Genomic DNA, 22,892 nt, shown 5'->3' with positions numbered 1-22,892 from the left:
CACCAGTGTCTTTGATTATATCAAAACTCTTATAGTTTAGGAAATTTTTACTGTCTTTTTAGATTTTTGGTTCTGTGAGTCAAAGGAAAGTTTCTGGATATTGTACAACATAAGCCTACTGTAGCTGCATAGATATTCTATTTGTTTAAAGTCTCCTTCTAGAATAGAACACTGATTAATTATGTACCATGCCTCACGAGATATGATTGATTCCCTGCCAAAGTTGTAACAATATGAAACATGTCAGTCTAAATTATGACCATCTCTATTATTTTATGTGTTATTAAAAATGAAATTTTAAGTGTGGCTATGTAATCTGCAGGGTTATTGTGAGTATTATGGGGAGTCCAAAACTGTTTAGTTAATTACCATTTTTTTTATTTAAAATGCAAAAAGAAAAATAGAAACTCATTGGCATTCATGAACACAAAGAAGTTACAATCTAGTTATTGACCTGACTGGTGGCATTAAAAGATGATTCTATAAGTGAGCACGGCAATGAAAGAATCACAGTTATGTGATTACTAATAAGACTAAATTCTTATAATTCCATGTGATTTCTCAGTAAATGGTGCCTTCTCAGTGACTGCAAATCCATCCCCCTTTATAACTCATCTCACTGTGATTGAATTGCAGATTATACCCTTTCTGTTATAACAGAATGCATGAATAATGTATGTCAAAGACATTTTAAGTCTCATGCAGCAATTTTGTTGAAGGTCCAGTAACCTACAACAACCACTTGACAATTATCATTGCTAAACAACGTATTCCAGACTGATTAAGGTAAATAAAACATTATTTTGGTAAGGTTCTTTCTCCCAAAGGTTTATATTGTATTGCTCCCATGATATATAATATTGCAAAGCAGCATGATGGTTAGAGTTGTACTATATTCTAAACACTAGTTTGCACCTTTAATTGCTTAGCCCTTAAGAAGAAAATAGAAACCACTCAAAGCAGCTATTGCTTAACCAACAAATTGGGGGTTTACAATGCCAGTATGACCTTATCATTCCATGAATCCAACCTTGTACCAGGGATTAGCTAATGTTCTTAACAAGTTCTATGCTTGGTTAGACTAATTGTATGGTAAAGGGAAAGAAAGATATGTTATATGTAGATCATTTACATCTAACATTTTCACTGGCTAAATTCATTTAATTTGCTTTTTATTTAGGAATTAAATATTATTTTATACTTTTTGCTGGGTGCAGATCCTCTTCATGTGACCTGTGGGCTTCCCTTTGTCATCCTATGCCTGAGAATATATAAGGGGGGCTGGGAAGGCAAAGGGACGTTCAGTTGTCATCGCCAACATCTTTCTCAGCCATCGCTTCATCAACCTGTACATCTGATCAGGCTCATGCAACACCAAACTTTCTTCTGTACTGGTCATAGTAATAACTGTTTCGGCATCCACTTTATCGTCACTGCTTCAAAGACAGCAATGCTAGGATTTTAGCAATTTAAATGTACCTGCCTAGATAATTTTTTGTTAATTTTTTGCATTAAAAAGCTCAGACTTAGGTCTATTTTGTTTATTTTAAAGTCTAGACTCAGTTGCATTTAATGTGTGCACATTTATGTATGACTATATATTTTAAGTGTGTGTGTGTGTGTTCCCTGGTGAGGACCAAATTTTCCTGGTGGACCTCAGCATGTTTGTTTATAAGTAAAGAATCTATTATCTAGAATGCTTAGGACCTTGGGTTTTCTGAATAAGGGATCTTTATGTAATTTAGATCACAATTACTTTCCAGTTTTGTGGTTTTGAAATTGTTTAGCTTTTTGTTCAGCAGCAGCTCCACATAGGGGCTACCAATAGCCAATTGCAGCCCATATTTGATACCCCTGGGAACTTTTTGCATGCAATTCTTTTTACATTTGAAATTTTTCTGAAATTCAGTTTTATCTGCATTTTTATAGTGGAATTTTTTCAAACTATTTCTATTTTTATTGCATGATAGTGTACTAGGTATCTTGTGTGCCCCTGTCCTCAGAGTTGTTCTGTATATAGCTGTTTGCATATATTAACTCCCTGACTATCTACTTATAAAATGCTCTTGGTAGTTGGTACATTATTGTCTGGAACACTGATGTCAATCATTATAAGATCACTAAGCCATGTCTATAGTGTCATTGTGACCGCCACTTTACCAATAAAAATACTAAATCACTTGAGGGAAATGAGTCTGCTGATGAGTATATAGTCAAAGCCAAAAAGTGTTCAGCACACCATATATATGAGATGAGTGACTCTGGTGCTATCCATTGCAGCTGCATTAAAAAAACAAAGAATTGAGGATGCCCACAGGGGATTTTGAATAAGTTAAAATATCTTACTTTTATTTAATACATCTTAAAAAGCAGGTTGCAAAAATTTTTTCGTAATTTGTTCGCAATGCAAAATAATGTTGCCTTTATGACTACTTTGCCCCTCACATGACAGTAGGATAGGGATTGCGAAATTTTATAGTTTGCAATGGTGCGCAGTGTATGTAATAGAACTTCTTAATGAAAAAGTTGTTATGTTTGCCAAAAATTTGCGATACCTTAAAGCAGGTGTTAAAGGTTCACAATGTGCAATTAAGATTCGCAATGCAATAAAAGCCTATTGAAGAATATTACATTGCAACTTGCAAATTTTTATTCACAAATTTGTTCTCTGTAAATTTTATTACATTTCCCCCATAAAGTCTATTTTAAGCAAATAACTGTAATTTTTTTAATTATTTATTTTTTCTCTGTAATTACACAGTACCTTGAATTTGATCATAACTAATCTGCATAAATCTATAAATATTGGTGGCAAAGCTATTATTTTGATTTGTTTGTTTTTTTGATTGAATGTTTTTAATATTTAATTATTTCATCCAAAGTACATAAAAAAACCCTATCTGGAAATCCCCAGGTCTCAAGCATTCTGCATAATGGATACCGTACGTGTATTACATACTTTCTGCTATTTGGAAGTATCTAATTAATATGATTTACAAAGATAGCCAGCATGCAGCCCTCCAGCCACTGCATTTTATTTCTACAGTGAAAAAAAAATGAAAGGCCAAACACTGGGTATCCCTCAGTAGCATGAAAAGTATATCATAATCTGCCAACTAATTGTAAAAATTTATAAAATCCAGGGAACTTGCTATACCTTTACCAACTTTTGCTTTTCTATTTTGGGGGTGCGATTGTTTTTTCTTTGCTGCTATAGGAATCGGCCAAGGAGTACCTGTGGTGGCATTAATTGTTGAAGGGGGACCTAATGTGATATCAATTGTGTTGGAATATCTGCGAGACAACCCACCTGTTCCTGTTGTGGTCTGTGATGGCAGTGGTAGAGCATCTGATATTCTTGCCTTTGGTCACAAATACTCAGAAGAAGGAGGGTATGTTTTTTTTTCTGTGTTCAAAATTAAATATATAAGCCATTTCCAACAATGCAAATTCATACCTAACTATAGTTGTATTCCATCTATTTTGTGTATGTGTGTATATATTTATTTATATAGAGCTACTAAGGTGCGAAGTTTTCTGCTAGTCTAAACACCTATAGCACCCAATCAGCAAGATGCATTCACTAGTCACCTATTTAAAAGCAAAAATGTTATCATTTGCTATGGGCAACTGCGCTAGAGGAATAAGTTGCATCCCTATTGAGCTTGCAATCTATTTTGCTTTAGCTATTAAAAGAACTGTGCACACAGTCATTCTTACAAATGTATCTGTTAGTGGGAGCCAGTCTACTGCACTTAAAAGCAAATATATCTTACTATATTATACTACTCACGCAGGGTATTTTGGCCACACACACCCAAAAACGCTTCTCATTGATAGTATCAATGAAGTGTTGCAAGTCACCCACCATGCAAATCTATCATATGTGAATGATCACTGGGGCATTTTCATTTGGCACATAGATGAGAGGCCACCCAGAGTACTTTGAAACTGATGACCCTGTGAGATCTAATAAGTTAAATTAGTGCTTAATAATCCTGTTGTAGTTCCCAAAATACCTAGTGTAGAAAATAAGTCTTTGACCAAAAAATTACTATAATAGGCTTCAGACTGGACCCTCCATCCAGTTCCACTTTGATATATATCAATGACACTAAGTGGCAACCAAGATACCTAAGATTTGTGCTAGTATTGGTTATCAACCTTATATTTTACAATAGGGGATACTTTATTCACTATATTATGTTTTGCTTGCCATACAGATAAAGCAGGCTTCTGTAATGGTTTCATTTTCCCATTGTGATGTTGAAGATAAATGCATGCAAAAATAAGAGTCTGTCATCTTGTATATAATCCTAATGTCTCAATTGTACCCTAACCTTTTAGTTTGTAAACCCTATTGTACTCTGTAATCCTTGTCTGTTATCCACCATTTATTCCCTGTTTGCTATAACTGCAGTAAAGCACTGCGTATCTTGACAGCGCTATATAAATAAATGATGATGATGATGATCTTGTACTAAAGATATGTACTAGTTGTGTCACTTCTCAATTGTATGGTCTATAGGCCTTTTAGCTGTTATGATGTCAGGGAGAACAGTAGCAGTGAAAAGTATTTAACACCAAGGGGGTTATGTAGTAAAAGGCACTAAACTTGCTCAGGGGCAGTAATCCATAGCAACCAATCAGCAGGTAGCACACTTCTTATTGGTTACTTATCTGTTACTGCTCCTGGACAAACATAGTGCCTTTTATTATATATGGGGTCATTAAATATTGAAATAAATGAGAAAAAGTTAGTGAAGTGAGGCAGAAATTTGATTCCTGACATCTCATCTTGAATGAGTTACCGTATATACTCAAGTATAAGCCGAGTTTTTCAGCATCCAAAATGTGCTGAAAAAGTCTACCTCGGCTTATACTCGGGTCAGCGGGCAGTAGCTGAGATTGCAGTAACTTTTAATCATTCCTATACCAACAGTTCGCTTGGGGAGAGACTGCAATATCACACAGCGCCCTCTGTTGGTTATATGAAAGAATAACAGTGCGCCCTCTGTTGGTTATATGAAAGAATAACAGTGCGCCATCTGTTGGTTATATGAAAGAATAACAGTGACTGCAATATCACACAGCACCATCTATTGGTTATATGAAAGAATAACAGTGCGCCCTCTGTTGGTTATATGAAAGAATAACAGTGACTGCAATATCACACAGCACCCTCTGTTGGTTATATGAAAGAATAACAGTGCGCCCTCTGTTGGTTATATGAAAGATTAACAGTGACTGCAATATCACACAGCGCCCTCTGTTGGTTATATGAAAGAATAACAGTGACTGCAATATCACACAGCGCCCTCTGTTTGTTATACGAAAGATTAACAGTGACTGCAATATCACACAGCACCCTCTGCACATGGTAGTGGGACAATGCACACAGTAATCCGTTTGGCAATTCTCTGTCACCAACAACTTTGCAAAGAAGTCCGGTTGATCGCTGGGGGGTCGCTTTGGCGGAATGTGCGCTGCTGGGAGACAGGGCTGTAGTTATGGCTAGGCTTATACTAGAGTCAATAAGTTTTCCCAGTTTTCGTAGGTAAAATTAGGTACCTCGGCTTATACTCGGGTCGGCTTATACTCGAGTATATACGGTAATTCCTAAATTGTTAGACAAAAAGATTTGGTTTAACTTCTGTAATGTTTTAAGCCGGTATTGAAGACAACTGTATCTTGTCCAACAGTGCAAGTGTCATTATGTGATGCGCTAAAAATTATTAATCCCACAATTTTGGTCTGGCTGTGTGAGCATCATATATCATTATTGTGAGACAATTCCATTAAATCCAGTCCAAGTATAATCTGAGTGTCTCAGATCAGTATCTCTGAGGCCCAGATTTAAGGGCAGGCCTCAAGAGTGTGGGGAGTGTCATGGCGCCTGCTGGCTACATCTGTATGGAGGACTGGGTGGGAAATTTTGACAGTTCTTTATATATCTCGCTGCCTAGTCCCTAGTGCTGGCAATTGATGGAACAGCACCTGAGGAGAAATAGAGAGTAGGTGAGGGAGATGCACACAGGTGGGGGTGCAAGGGGTGCAGGGTGTGTGAGGGGTGTGGGTGCACTTTGCTTAGGGACGCATCAGCTTTAAATCTGGGTCTGGACTTGCCTCTATTTTTCACATGTGCCTAAAGCAAAGTAATTTCAAAATTATCAGTGACAGAAATATTATAGTCACTAATATGTATTTAATATTGATGTCAGTTGTACATAATATTGTGTATAAATGCAAAAGTATTTTGTCTTTCAGCCTTATCAATGAAACCTTAAGGGACCAATTACTAGTTACAATTCAGAAGACTTTTACCTATACAAGAACCCAAGCCCAGCACCTTTTTATGATTCTTATGGAATGCATGAAGAAAAAGGAACTGGTATGTATCTTATATCCATGTAACTGGTATATTTAATGTAACTTGAACTGTTGCCCTTTACTAATACTGTAATGCATGTATCAAATGTCTTGTTATGCTTCTTCATTGTTTGTTCTTTCTTATGTGCTGCCCAGTCATTTTGACAATTTGACAAAGTATTGGCATAAAAGGACTGAGAGTGAAAAAATACTCATGTCTTCAAATTAAAGCTAGGATTTGTATTGAATGCTTAAGGGTAAAGTTAATTAATGACAGGACTGAAAGAGCAGAAATAAAATAATCAATTAGTATTGAAGCTGGGTCTGTCTGGAACAGCCACAAGATAGTTAAAGGTAAATTAATAGGGTATTACAGAAGAGGTTAAATGCATCCGCTATAGTTTTCAATTCACCAATATGTGGCAGTAAGGGGGAAGACATTAGCAAAGAGATATATAGTACATTTATCATCGATTGTCATCTTGTTTGCAAACAGAACAGAGACTTTTGAGTTTCTATTTGCAGTCCAACATTCCTTCAGGGCCTCATTTCTTATTTATAAAGAGAGGAAGTGGTAAACAATATATGAAACAGTGTTTAACAGTTTCTCTGCAAGGTACCTGTACGACAGAAAATCAGCTTCAATCCTCAAGCTTCCTAGCTCTTTCCTTCCAGTCTAACAATAGAGGAAAAATCAGAAATTTATCCTTCAGCCTGAAAGTGTTAAGTAAACCATTTGCATACTGATCAATGCTTTACAGAATTATTCATGAGCAAAAAAAAGCATTTCAAGTAAGAAAAACACATGATCAATAACGATGAAATGAGACTGATTACATGGGAGGGATTTGCAGCTGCTCACCACCTTGAAGTAACTAATTGGTAAGGGAATGGTATAATTAGCCAACACAGAAAACCATGCTACAACAGCACTCGATTGAATGATGTGCTATGGTTCCAAATGTGACTTTTAAGATTGAAATTAGATACTATGAGTAGTCTTATACGTGAATGTTTAATTTACCCTCTTTTGATTGTAAGATATAGCAATGTGCAAAGAAAATTTGTTGGAAAATAATGGAAGTTGAAAATTGTTAGCTGGCTGCAGGCTACTAAAACAATGGTCCCCAAATAATAATACCTTATTCACAACAGGCTAGCCATAAAACTAAACACATAGTACTTTAAATAAAAAAATAAATAAATAAAAAAAAAAAATATATATATATATATATATATATATATACATATATATATATATATATATATATATATATATATATATATATATATATATATATATATATATATATATATATGTAACACTAATCTGGGCTATCCAGACCACAAGGAGTTAATGTCCAGCTAAATGGTAATGAGCATGGGTTACATTGGAATCACACATCAGGATCAGGGCCTTCGCTAAGTGGAAGCTATCCCTTTAAGGTGTAGTGCAACTACAACACACAGGCTACTGTACATAAAAATAGATTGATTGGACGCCAGGAGGTTCTTGATGCAAACAAATTGGAAGATTTATTGTACAAAGCAACAATGCAAGTGACCACAGGTTTACTCACGCAGGAGATGATGCAGGTGCAGCAAATCACAGAGGAGGGAGGGCTAGCAGAAGATGATACAGCACAATGAAGACTGTCACTCCCATAAGGCATAGTAGTCAAGTGTACATCAATTCCCAGAAGACAGATATACCTCTGTGGGGATCGGGATCACCAGTGGAGTAGTTAGGGAGACAAAGTCTAAAGCCTTACACCCTATCCACTGAGTCCCTGAACTAAAGGCAAACAAAGAAGCCTTTGGGAAGCTATTCCCTGCTACTATCCTTGATGGAGCGCACACAGCTGCTCATGCTATATAAAGCTGTCTATCTCACTCTCCTAGAGAGTCTATTAAAGATCTTCCCTATGATAGCTATTCCTCATTCACAGGGTTTCCTGGTCCCCGACTTAATCACCAAAGGTACAGGTCCCTTTGGGGGCAGTGGCTTTACTGGGGCCTTGGTGATCCCAATGGGAAACACCTAGCTGGATGGACACCAGGAGCCAAAGAGGAAGAGGACTCTCCTTTCCAACACTATATAGAAGTGTGGCAGGAAGTGGTCATTATACTTTTGGCCAATAACTAGTGGTGTACTAAAGGAAATGTTACAGGGTTTATACCCAATAACAAAGGATATAAGAAAAAGGGTAGGGATTTGACTCTATAGGGGCATAGCAATCCTATAGGTCCCTACATGTATACAAGCAGTGAAAATAAGTATTGAACAAGTCAACGTTTTTCTCAGCAAATATATTTCTAATAAGGCTATTGACATGACATATACACCATATGTTGGTAACAACCCAAGTTATCCACACATACAAAGAACTCAGAACAAATAATACCATTAATTAAGTTATCTGTAGTAAAGAGGGATGACACAGGGAATATGTATTGAACACATGAAGAGAAGGAGGTGCAAAAAGGCATGGAAACCCAAGAAACCTGCTGAAATCTGTCAGTATTTAGAAACCAATCCTGCCCCTATCAGTGCAAATGAATATCAGATGGTTTAGTCCTAATTGATGGCCTATAAAAAGGTTTCTCATTATCAAGGTATAACACCATAAGCATCTCATGATGGGTAAAAGCAAAGAGATCTCTCAAGACCTTTGTAACCTTATTGTTGCAGAATATACTGATGGCATTGGTTACAGACATATTCTAAGCCTCTAAATGGAGATGAGAATTTTATGGTGTGTGGCTGTTTTTCAGCATATGGTACTGGCAGACATATAATTGAAGAAAGATGAATGGAGAAATATACCGGGCCATTCTTGATAAGAATCTTCTGCCATCTACCAGGATGCTGAAAATGAAATGAGGGTGGACATTTTATCAAGACAATGGTCCCAAACCACAGCCAAGGAAACTCTCAACTGGTTTCAGTAAAAGAAAATAAAGCTGCAACGGCCCAGTCAATCACCCGACTTGGGTCCAATTCAAAATCTATGTAAAGAACTGACAATCAGAGTTCATAGAAGACACCACCAGAACCTTCAAGATTTGAAGACAGTTTATGTGGAAGAATGGGCCAAAATCACGAACAATGCATGTGACTAATTTCTCCATACAGGAGGCATCTTGAAGCTGTCATTACCAACAAAGGCTTTTTTACTATGCATTAATCACATTTCAGTAAGTGTGCTTGATACTTATTCACTGTGTTACAAAGTGGAATGACACATAGTTACATAGTTACATGTAACTATGTAACTATGTAACTATGTAACTATGTGTCATTCCACTTTACTACACATAACTTAATTTATGGACTTATTTGTTTTGAGTTCTTTGTATGTGTTGAGTACTTGGGTTGTTACTGACATTTAGGGGCACATTTACTTAGCTCGAGTGAAGGAATAGAATAAAAAATACTTCGAATTTCAAAGTATTTTTTTGGCTACTTCGACCATCGAATTGGCTACTTCGACCTTCCACTTCGAATCGAATGATCCGAACTAAAAATCGTTCGAAGTACTGTCTCTTTAAAAAAAACTTCGACCACCTACTTCGCCACCTAAAACCTACCGAGCATCAATGTTAGCCTATGGGGAAGGTCCCCATAGGCTTTCCCAGCTTTTTTTGATCGAAGGAAAATCGTTTGATCGATGGATTAAAATCCTTCGAATCATTCCATCGTACGAACGAAGGAAATGCAGTAAATCCTCTTTGATATTCAAAGTAAGGATTTTACTTTGACGGTCGAATATCGAGGGTTAATTAACCCTCTAAATTCGACCCTAAGTAAATGTGCCCCTTGGTGTAAATTTCCTGTCAATAGCCCCATTAGAAATATATTTACTGAGAAAAATGTTGACGTGTTCAATACAAAATGTACAAAATCAGTCCATTTCTCATGCACAACAATCCTTTAGTAGGAACTGCAGTTGGACGACAGTTTCTTTAATCTATAAAAGAACGCTGAAATAGATGTCACTTAATGAAATGTAATGCAAACGAGTAATTTCCCATTGCTCAGATCGTTACAAGACGGGCATAATTGTGCTAATCCAGAAGTTTGACCTGAACAAATCAATGTGGTTTCTTCAATGATGGTACAGGTTTGAGGAAAATACAGTAATGAGAATATATTGTTGCTATTTGTTTCTCAAGTTTTAGGTGTAAAACAAGAGAACAAAAATGTGAATTACAGGGGGTGCCAAATGTTAGGCTCCCCTCGGTCATTGTAATTGTTTACTTGATACCACCGGCCAATGCTCTAGTTAGCAGAAAACTGTACTGACCCAGGGTACTTTTGAGCGAGCATCACAGAGCAATCCTCTTCTTCCTTCTTAGTGCCCGGTGCACATGTGTGGTAGATTGAAAAGCTGAACTTTAAGCAGAAACCGTCTTTTTCTCTCTACTGCACATGTGGGTCAATGAAAAAAAAAAAAGACAAAGAAGACAATCCCGCCATCATGGTGCTCGCTCAAAGTACCCTGGGTTGGTGCAGTTTTCTGCTAACAGACTGGTGTATCAGGTAGGTCATTATAATCACAGGGGGTGCCTAGAATTTGGCACCCCCAGTGATTTTACCTTTCCTTCTCCTTTAAAAGTAAAAGTCACTTATTTCCTTTCCTTTAAGCAACACTACAACACACACATGGTTTTTCTCACCACAGTATAGGACTGGTCATGGTCAGTCCTTCTGAAGCAGCATTTATTTCCAACATCACCAAATAGTGTATCTAGGACTTTTGCATACAGTTCTATCTTCTATCAGTTTATTAAGAGCCTAGACTTTACAGCTTATCTACCATGAGGGAGTATACACCAAAGTGCAAAAATACAAGCATGTTTATTGCTTTTAATGCAACTACCTCCTTTGGGAGCCAGGAGTCCAAAGGGTGGTGTGTACAGTATGTCTGTATGTACTATTGCTTGTTGCTGCCAGTGCTGTATACAGGAACAGCAGCACTTTGGTGGGTATGGGCATCTCCTCTCACATCCATGCTGTACAAAGAAAGGTGTTCCCAGAGACACAAGACACAATCAGAATTTTCTTGCACTTTGCACACTTTGTTCTGCCCTTCTTGCCATGTCTCTGTGCTCCATTCATGGGCAATAAATTAAGATATTCGAAACACTTCCTGGATACCACCATCTAAAATATAAAAAAAGGAACCATACAAACATCCCTATACCAAAAACGAACAGGCCATCCTGCATATCTTAGGTGGGACAGTTTTCATCCTAATCACATAAAAAATCAATTGTTTTTAGCTTGCATTTTATTGTTAGCCAATATAGGTATCACTTCTACAATACCTTTGTATTTGTTTGTTTTTTATTTGACATTCTACTGTATGTAGGAAATGGCAAACCTACTCCTTGATAAACTGACAGAAGACAGAACTACAAAAGTATAAAGTATAATTAGCTAAACAACTATCTTCCACATGTATATGCCTGATTTAGAACTGATGATTTGTATATGTATTAGGGCTGGAACTAGAGGTAGACAGAAGAGGCACCTGCCTAGGGAGCAATGATAGGGGGAGAAATGAAAACACACTCCTTGATAAACTGACAGAAGACAGGACTGCAAAAGTATAAGCTTATAATTATCTAACCAACTATCTTCCACGTCATGTATATGCCTGATTTAGAACTGATATTTGTATATGTATCAGGGCCAGAACTAGGAGTAGGCGAAGAGGCACCTGCCTAGGGAGCAATGATTGGGGGGGGGAGATGGGCAGGTACCTGTTAAAGGTTCTTTTGCTTACCCCTAGTCATTGTTTGCTCCCTTCTGCCACTCTCCCGTCCCCTCAGCTTGACCCGCTCCTGAAACAAATCCTGTAAGTATATTTTTATTATAAAGAGCTATTTGTGCAAATCACTGTACAGGAAACAGGAGGAAGGAGGCCCTGCCCCACAGAGCTTATAATCTAAGTAAGTGGGTAACATGCAAATAGGAAGATATTAAGTCCCACAGTTTACAGTGGTCGTCACTGCATCATATGTGCCAAAACGAAGTCAGATGTTAAGCAAGTGCTCCAAGAGGTCGTTTATTCAATTATTTTTGAAGAAACTGCATATGCAAATTAGGATTTTGATTCAGTTCTGTATTCGGCTGAATTTTTCAACAAGGATTCGGGATTCGACCGAATCCCAAATAGTGGATTTGGTGCATCCCTAAAATAAACCTTATAAATTAAAAAAAATAACAGCAGACTGTGCTCTTAACTTGACTAGGAACTCTATTCTTTCTGTTTATATTCATATTCAGAATGCATGATGTCTTTTTTGGGAAAAGAAAGGTTATTTTATCCTGCAGACAAAAATCAGTTCACTGCAAGAAACAAGTATTCCATTCAACAGGAAGGAAAAGAATAATTTTATGTACTGGAAGCTGAAGATACACAATGCAGAGATATGCTGATCCTTCAATTTCAATGTACCCTTTATAGTTACAAAGTATTATCACATTGATAACTATATCCTATTGTTAACAAAAGAAATGTTTGTTCTTTGTGTCCTGGCTTTCAGATCACTGTATTCAGAATGGGATCGGAAGGCCACCAAGATATAGATTTAGCAATTCTGACTGCTCTGCTCAAAGGTATCTATGTGACCTGATTTCAAAAGCTTTACACAATGCCTAATAGCACTCAAATTCAATGCTTGTTAAATGGCATTTTTTCTCTATATTTATTCATACAATAATTTATGTCAACACTTGTTTTTCATACCGTAGTAAATGAGTGCAGGTCACACCATGACCATGTTCATCTGTATATCCCACAAGATACTGTAGTATTAGAACACACCATTGAAAACGGATCTTCTTTAAAAGTCTTTATTAAGTTAAGGGTTCTGACTTGGGCACCAGTAAAGTTTCAGAACAAGATCAAGATCAAGCTTGATAAAAGACCAGTGCTGGTCTGAATGTTCAGAACCTCTTTTGTCCTAATAAATGGCTTTACATTTTTAATATATTTTTTTTGTCTTTCATTTTCTTGGGAAAAATCCACCAAATACCTGTATTTCCCAGGTCAGAACACTTAATTTAATAAAGGCTTTTAAAGAAGATCACTTTATGATCTTGCAGTCTAATTACTATGTTGTAAAAAAGATTTCACACATGAAACTCAAAAAACAGGGGCAAAGTGCATGTTGGTGAATATTTATTTTGCAGGCCACAAAACTGTGCCTTATTTTTACAACTTGCCCTTGATAAATGAAGCCCCAAAACTGCTTATTTGCCTCATTTCTACATGTTACATTCCCAGAGTAAAGTAATCTATTTCACCTTCAAGCATATGTTACTTTTAACCTGCCCTACAGCGCTTACAGCTTATACCCAGGCAGTTCAGTTTTTTCTGCACTGAATTGTTTTTTCATGGGAACCATTACAGGGCAATTCATAAAAAAAAAAGACATATACATTAAAATTTGCCTTCTGTATGTCACCAACTTTATACGTAAGCCTTTAATAACAGAGAGCTTTGTGCTGCTAGACATAAAAGCTTGACTGCAATGTGCAGAATATTGTTAGAATTTGCTAACATTAGATAAAATAATAAATTACCACTGTTGACATTGTGTGCTCCATGTATTCTAAAGGTGGCCATACACGGATAGATCCGCTCGTTTGGCGATGTCGCCAAACGAGCGGATCTCCCTCCGATATGCCCACCTTGAGGTGGGCAATATCGGGCTGATCCGATCGTGGGCCCTAGGGCCCAACGATCGGATCCTAGCGTTCGCCAAACGGGCGGTCGGATCGCGGGACCGCATCAACGAACAGATGCGGCCGCGATCCGACGGGATTTTTAACCCCATCCGATCGAGATCTGGCCGACTTTCGGCCAGATCTCGATCGGGGAAGCCCGTCGGGGGCCCCCATACACGGGCCAATAAGCTGCCGACTTGGTCTGTCGGCAGCTTTTATCGGCCCGTGTATGGCCACCTTAAATTGTATTATGAGCTATATATGCTGAAAGGAATATATTCTATGTTTATTAGTTCATTTTCCATGCATTGCCAGCCTACAATAATAGTAACAGAAAAGCTCATTGTATGCAAAAGCATTTATTTACTGACTATTTAATAAGACTTGCAGCTCCCCTTCTAATGACTTCAGAATAGACTCTTCTCTAGTTTGCTTTTATTGGACAATACAAGCAACATGATATCACCCACTAAAGTGCAAACAAAATAAAAACCAATGGGCTGTGCACAAGTACTGAATTTCAATTGAATGACCAAATGAAAACCTACAAAAAAGGGTGTGTTCCAGGAAATGAATGATAGTAAATGCACTATATTGTATATGAAGAAATATACTTATAATAATTTCTGCAAGCTCCGTAAACTTTGTAGCTTTTGGAAACTGAAATTCAGCAAATAAATGTGCCATATGGCAGCTTGGTTATTAAAGCTGAACCTACAGTATAGTACTGACTAACAGTTACACACACAACCGATACATTAGGGCTAATTTATTAACAGGTTGAGCAAAAATTGGCGTTATCGTTGCACCTGTTGACATCATGCGTGCATCTAAACACACTTGTTGCATTTGCATATATAATTGCACTCATCCAGTCTTATCTAGTGTATTGTGTGCAACTATTCCTATTGGAAGTGGCAGTAATTCCAGGGTTCCACTGTGGGCTGTGTCAATAGGAGCAGCAGACTCGCAACTGCATTTGATTCCTCAAAATGCAAAGTGCATTTGCACTCGTTCTAACATATTAGATGCAGTTGAACACAAATTAGGGTGCAGACACAACAATACTACATTATCATTATAAAGATAAACTGTGATCAAAATTCACAATGCACTCCAGGCATAAATGAATTGCTGTTATTAAATTAAACTAGGTGCACCTTCCCAATGTTGCCCTGGCCATATTTTAAATTATACTTAGAGGACATTTAATCCTCAGAAAAACTGTTCCACTGTGCCCCCATTTCTATAAAGATTACCAAAACCTTAATAAAAATTCCAGAGATTCAACCAATGGGAATGCTGTTGACCTAAACCTTAATTACAGATGCAAAAGAATTTACAAATGAGCACACTGCTCGTTGATACTATATCAGCCATCTTTAATACACTGTAGTCCATAAGGAAGATTGACATATCGCTGGGGGTAAATCTGGGGGTAATTCTCATCTGAGCACTTGTTTTGCAATTTAATTGTGTTGTTAACCCTGAAGAGCTATTCAAGCAATAGTGCTTTATTAAAAACAACCTGGACTTAAGCTCCCAGTGTGCTTTATAGTATTTTAATGTATTCTGGGATTTGAAGTCCAGCAACAATGTAGTAAAGCATGTTTCAAAACTGAATTATTGTATTGTTATAACAATACATATTATTACAATATGAATTATATAAAAGAAATAACCGATATTACTTTTTTAACATACAATTTCACCCTTTACTACACAGGTGCCAATGCCTCTGCTCCAGATCAGCTGAGCCTTGCCTTAGCTTGGAACAGAGTGGATATTGCTCGTAGCCAGATTTTCATTTATGGACAACAGTGGCCGGTATGATATACATATATATTCTATATGTCTCCTGGTATTTGTATTACATTTCCATGAATTTCCCTGAAAGAACTTTTCTGATTCTAACACTTGTAGATGAAGATACTCCTTTAGTATTAAATAATAATTCTTTTGTTAATTTGGGAATGTTGTGAATGCTACCAAGATTCTGGATTTAATTCTGTTGACATACTGAAAATCGGTGTCCAGTAGTATCTGAAGAGTCACAGGTTAAAGAATGATGACAAGCAACTTGTTTTACAGAAGCAACAATGTTGTGCAAATAAACACACACAGAAAATAAGATGTTTGTAACATCTGTACAACAGCTACATATGGCTACCATTGTATGCTGCACAGCAGATTATTAACCGTTCCAGATTCATGATATACAGTATACTGTGATTTCTAAGCAGCTGTAAATGAATATCTAAACATAAATGCAGTTTTTTAAAAGGTATGATCATTTAAAGGTGTGTTTAGGCAGTGCTGGATGGCTAGTTTTCTGGCAGCCATTTAAGACAGCAAGTAAATTGATGATAATTTTAACCCCTATTCATTATTTATCCAGGTATTACAGACTACATGACCTATAAGTTGGACTGTCTGTTTTAAGGTCTGCCATAATTCATACATTGAATCCCTTACCCACCCCAGCAGCCCAATTTTGTCCTAAACGGTTTTACAGCAGTTATACTGCTTACTTATAAAGGGTGACGTGAAATAACATATTTAAGTACTGAGCGTTGAAATTAGGATGCAAATAGTGTTTAGACATAATAATAAGCTGATAATATTTTCCCAGACATTACTATTTTATGTATGTTTTTTTAACATTTGCAAGGCATTTATTTATTAATGTATATACATATCTTTTAGGTGGGTTCCCTTGAGCAAGCAATGCTGGATGCTTTAGTGCTGGACAGAGTGGATTTTGTGAAATTGCTTATAGAAAATGGCGTAAGCATGCATCGCTTCCTCACTATGTCCAGGCAAGAGGAACTGTACAATACGGTAGGGCAAAAAAAATATTTCGGTCACGTTATTAGAAATGTTTGCAGTGTTCTTCAATAACTGTGTCAGCTTCAATGATGAGTTTGTATTTCTCCTCTGCAGACACATACTATTATAATCATTAAAGATCATTTTGTTCTAGAAGCAGCTGCTCCCATGTACAATTTAGTAAAGTACTTTCATTTTCATTGCCCACTACAGTATAAATATCCGCTCAGCACACACTGCATACAGATGCACAACTATGGAATCATTCTTAATTGTATTCACCTTGATTTAGGGGCTGAAACTTTGACCTTGCTTTGAACACAACTGGCAAAGGAGATTATGTCAAAAGTTAGAATTTTATGGATTGAGGCTGCTACATTACACAGATAATGGAAGCTTCAGATCTGCTCTGGTGCATGCAGCACAAGTACATCATTCACAGCAATATGCTTAAAGCAACTAACACGTGGCCTCCTGTCTTTTAAACCTTTAAACATGAAACCAAATATATTTTGCTGTTATTCCACAACTTCACCCATGTAGTCCCACAATGCAAGGCAAAGCAAAGTATCTGCCAGAATGAGATATATACAGTATATATGTATATATATATTTTTTTTCACGTACGTGGGAATATTTGAGAGTATTAATATGAAGAATTTCTACTAGACTTTCTACTTACTGTTGCCTTGCACAATTAAAACTGGTGTGTTTACTTTAGAAAGACTACAGTAGTATATATAGTATAAACAAGCTGCTGTGTAGCCATGGGGGCAGCCATTTAAGCTGGAAAAAAGAGAAAAGGAACAGGATATACAGCAGATAACAGATAAGCTCTGTATTATGCAATGAGATTCTTCCGAACTTATCGGTTATCTACTGAGTATCCTGGGCTTGAATGGCTGCCCCCATGGCTACACAGCAGCTTGTTTATATAAACACGCCAGTCTTACCTGTGCAGGGCAACAGTATATTATATTGTCATTTCCTTAAAACACTTGAATTTTTGGTGTTACTGTTCCTTTAAGGTTTGTTTGAAAGGTTCCTAAGAGAACCAAACCTTATTTTATTTGTACAATGTATTAGTAATAAAAAATATTCATTAATTTTTATATACTGTAGGGTGTGCTAGTGTGAAACGATTTATATATATATAAATGAGGTGCACACTGGGAACCTTTTCAAAATATTTTTAAAAGATCATAATTTTATTTAAAATAGGTCAACGTTTCGGTCTGTTCTTAAGACCTTTAGCAAGACCATTAACACACAGTAAAACATCATCCAAATAAATAAATAAAACCAATTAACACTCACCCAACCCCGTGTTGCCCCATGGGACATGTGATGCGAAGTTCCACCCCCCTGCAGAGGTTAAACCAGACACCACCTGAACCATATCAGAGAAAAAAAGGAAAACATGATCAAAGGCAAAAATGTCATTAGTTACAAGCTAATAGAATCATTTCCTAACTGTTGCAATATCACAAATGTTACAACCTGAACAAAGTAACCTTTATCATCTTATCTATGCAATTTTTTATCTTTGCTTCAAAAAACATAAGAAGGAACAATGTTCATTTAACCCTGCTGGTGCTAAAGTGTTTAAATAAATATATAAATGCTCTCTCTCTCTGTCTCTCTCTCTCTCTCTGGGGCAAATTCACTAAGATTCGTAGTTGCGCCAGGCGCAAATTCGCTGCACTTCTCCAGGCGTAGTTTCGCCAGCGCTCCGCAAATTCACTAAAATCCGAAGTTGCGCACAGGGGTAGCGTAAGATTGCGAAGTTGCGCTAGCGTTGATTCGCTAAGTGAAGCGAAGTTACGCTAGCGAAGGTTAATTTGCATACGGCGCCAAATTCAAATTTCAATGGAAGAATACGTATCAGCACTACAAATGGCTAGAAAACCTTCAAAACATCAAATAAAAATTGTATTTTGCCCTACACATGTGCCCACTATATAGGTAAGTTGCCATGAGTCAGGAAATGTAGGGGGGGAGGAGGGGAGCCCCAAAAAATTTTTCGATCTTTTTCAGCCTATCACCCATAATGTAGAAAACACGCCAGCGCCACGCCTATCTACTCTATTGCGCTTCGCCTGGTCTGAGGTGGCGAAGGAAGTCTGGCAAAAAAGGTAGCGTTCAGTACACTGCGCGTTAGTGAATTTGCGTAGTTACGCCCGTAGCGAAAATTCCAAACACTAGCGAATCTACACCAGCGTTCGTTAGTGAATTTGCGCAGTAACGAAAATGCCAAACGCTAGCGAAGTAACGCTAGCGTTCGGCGATTCGGCGCTTAGTGAATTTGCCTCTCTCTCTCTCTCTCTATATATATATATACTGTATATCTATATAGAGAGAGAGAGAGAGAGCATTAGGCAGCTTTAAATCTCTCGGACAAAGTAGAAAGCTTTTTGCCAGACCTCATAATGTTCTAAACTCTTTTATGAAGCATTTATTCCCAAAGGTCTAATTCATTTTTTTGAAAAGCGTGTATTTATGTTTTCAGAAACATCAATTTTGTTTTGGAAAGCAATAAGATATCTTGTAAAGTCAGTATCATTTCTTAGCATAGAAACCTGCAGATGTGCTGTGCCCTATGTACAGAATTTCCTCTTCTGTAGTCTATCGACAATGTTTGACTCCTACATATTAAAGCATGCTGCTGTGGTTGACAGGAAAATGTAACACAGAGAAGCCTTTGATTACCAAGAGTTTCTAGCAGTTGAAGTGAGTACAGCAAAGTAGCAGAGTTTTAAAACAGAATCTTTTCAATTTTTTTTCCTTTACTGTAGTTGAAAAAAAAACCCCTTTCAGGCAAAAATAAAAAGTAAAAATGTGTAGCAGTTGACTATACAAGTTATAAAATGTTACACCTTAAAAAGATGTAAAATTTGCCCCAAGCATTCCTCAGCTAAGAATAGGAATTCCCAACTCTAACAAAATAAAGATACATTGTACCCTCTGAAATGTATCACAGTGATATGCAATACTTAGATTACCTAGATTACTTAATTTAAGAAGATCATTACAGGTATGGATTCTATTATCCAGAATGCTTGGAAGCTGGGGTTTCGGCTAAAAATCATTTAAATATTAATAAACCGAATAGAATTATTTTATCTTCAATAAGTATTTATGCATCTTAGTTAGTATCAAGAACAAGGTGCTGTTTTATTGTTCAGAGAAAAGGATAATGATTTAGAATTATTTGTTAAAATTGACTCTATAGGAAATGGCTTCCTGTAATTTATAACTTTTTGGAAATAGGGATCCTATAGAGAACCTATACCTGTATCAGGCTATATCAAGATTAATAAGCAGCATCTACTAATAAGAGTATCTACTAATAGAACAAAGTGATATGTGTGTTTAAATACAACCTCATCAATGGGAATATGGAATTTATAATGTATTGTAACTATAGCACAAGTGTCCTGGCTATATCCTTATATAATCAGCTGTTTTCAGATTTTAGCATTGGCAGGCATACATATTTATATCCACTTTTTTTATCTTATTATAGAGACATGGGCCTTCAAACACTTTGTATCATTTGGTCAGGGATGTTAAAAAGGTAAGAGCTGGACACCATGTAAAGGGTAATGTTATTCATTTTGTATCCAACTATCAATTTATCTATGTATTGCATGGTCTTCTCAGATTACTATGTTTATTTCACCTCTTCACATTTCAACATCCATCTCAGTGACATCTCGTTATCAGTATGTATCAAGAGAAAAGTCTTTTGCAGAAGGCTTTATATACCATAATTAATGATAAAAGAGCTATGGGTATGTTTTAACTAAATATGATGATGGGTTAAGTCAAATATATCAGATACTGGAGATGGACGGTATATAAACTCCAGCATCCAGTGCAGTGCTTCTCTCTTTCTGTACTAACATATAATTCGTTGCACCCTACTTATTTAGGAAAATAAGGCAAACATGCTGTAATTCTCCCATTCCCTAAAGATTTTGTTTAGCATAAATCAAAAAATTACATCTTTGGAAATATGTTGACTTTTGTAGGCTGTTCTCCCTTTAAAGGGGTGGTTCGCTTTGAAGTTAACGTATATGTTGTAGAATGGCTAATTCTAATCAACTTAAAAAAAACTTTTTTTACTGTTTATTTATTTTAATAGTTTTTCTTCTTCATCCCAGCTTTCAAATAGGGGTCACTGGCTCCATCTGAAAAACAAAAGCTCTGTAAGGCTACAAATGTATTGTTATTCCTACTTTGAATTACTCATCATTCTATTCAGGCCTTCTCCTTTTTTATATTCCAGTCTCTCATTCAAATCTGTGCATGGTTGCTAGGCTAATGTAGGCCCTAGCAACCATGTTTGCTGAAATGGCAAACTGGAGAGCTACTGAATAAAAAGCTAAATAATTCAAAATCCACAAAGAGGAAAAATGAAAACCATTTGCAAACCGTGTCAGAATAGCTCTATCTACAGTACATCATGCTAAAAGTTTTTAAGATATTATAAATCTAATAAAGCCGGTTTGGCAATCTTGATACAGTAAATATTACCTGTGTTGTAAATCTTTTATACACAAGTCGCATTCAGATTATACAGTATTATTCTATTATGAAGACTGGAGCAGCAATTTTCTTGCTATTATCATGCTTTAACACAAGGTACTAAGACAAATAAATATAAGATGCAATGCAATTGCATGAAGGAGTCTGAAGGAGTCTAAAGGCAAATGCATTGTGGGACTTGTAGTTCCTTAACAGCTGGAGAGCCAAGGTTGCAGATCCCTGCATTAGAGGATAGGGAGAAGAAGAGAAGTACTGTTCTTTAGCTATTGATAGAGCTTGATTGTAGCAGGAGAGCATGAACCTGAAGTGGATGAAGTCAGGATCGGTTATGACTTTCTCCACTGTCGGTCAGATTATCTACTACATCTTCTGAGGTACCGAGTTAAATTAGTGTGCCAGGGTTAGGGTTTAGCTGGCGGACTGATGGGTGGTAGAGGAGTCAGGGAGTCAAGAGCTGTTGAAAGAGCATCATTGTAGAGAGAAGCTGCCCTATTTGGACAGTAAAGGTTGTTAATATAAGAGATTGGCTGTGCTGCTACTGTTGATAATTGTTGTGGATCACATGTGTTAAGGTTTCTATATGTGTGGGTGGAGGGAGATGGTTGTGATAGCGCAGCTGAAAGTGTTACTTGAAAGGAAAGTAGGTGATGGTTGGATAGGAGGAAGGGAGATTTAGTAAGGTTGGAAGGTTTAGTAAGGTTGGAAGGGTGGCACAAGTGGCAATGCCCTCTATGTGAGAAGGAGAGTTGGTCCATTGAGAGAGACCAAATAAAGTTGTTAGTGAGAGGAGTTTAGAGGTGGCAGGAGACCTATTTGTTAGATTATTCCCTAGAATTACATATTTTCAATTGTACAAAATATTATTTGGAGAATAAACACTGTATCATGATAATAGTCCTTGGGTCCAAGGTATAATTCTGGCAATCCTGTATAAACATACAGTAGGTATGCAAGCAGTTCTTAAGTGCTCAAGTTTGAGAGATATGATAAAGACTTTCTGCAGAGTTAAGATGGCTGGGCCGTGGCATCAAGACGAGTTCAAGGTGATGGATTCAGTTCTTTTTTGAAAGTTAGCAGCCATATTTTGCTTAAAGAAACCATCAGTATATGCATATGTTAGATACATCACACCCAAGACAAACAGAGTGTATCATTAAATTAAATTAAATTACTACCTTTTAAATATTCTAAGTATGGGTATGGGATCTGTTATGGGGAAACTCATTATATAAAAATGTATTTCTCTTTTCTCTGTAATTATAAAACAGTACCTTGTCTATAATGCCAAATAAGATATAACTAATCCTTGTTGGAAGCAAAACCAGCCAATTTGGCTTATTTAATGTTTACATGATTTTCTAGCAGACTTAAGGTTTGTAGATCCAAATTATGAAAAGATTCG

At 36.8% G+C, this 22,892-nt stretch overlaps 1 protein-coding gene across 1 annotated transcript in view; it reads left to right on the top strand.

The window, feature by feature from the left end:
• The window catches only part of trpm3.S (transient receptor potential cation channel, subfamily M, member 3 S homeolog), a 186,209-nt gene that overhangs the window by 115,351 nt on the left and 47,966 nt on the right, over positions 1–22,892 (top strand). Inside the window, exons 7-12 of the mRNA XM_018243848.2 lie at positions 3,218–3,392; positions 6,268–6,391; positions 12,925–12,997; positions 15,837–15,937; positions 16,817–16,951; positions 20,466–20,516. Coding sequence (XP_018099337.1) covers positions 3,218–3,392; positions 6,268–6,391; positions 12,925–12,997; positions 15,837–15,937; positions 16,817–16,951; positions 20,466–20,516 — 659 coding nt within the window. The remainder of the gene's footprint in view (positions 1–3,217; positions 3,393–6,267; positions 6,392–12,924; positions 12,998–15,836; positions 15,938–16,816; positions 16,952–20,465; positions 20,517–22,892) is intronic.

This window comes from Xenopus laevis, chromosome 1S, assembly GCF_017654675.1.
Source record: "Xenopus laevis strain J_2021 chromosome 1S, Xenopus_laevis_v10.1, whole genome shotgun sequence".
NCBI lineage: Eukaryota > Metazoa > Chordata > Amphibia > Anura > Pipidae > Xenopus > Xenopus laevis.
This window is presented reverse-complemented; position numbering and strand designations above follow the sequence as displayed.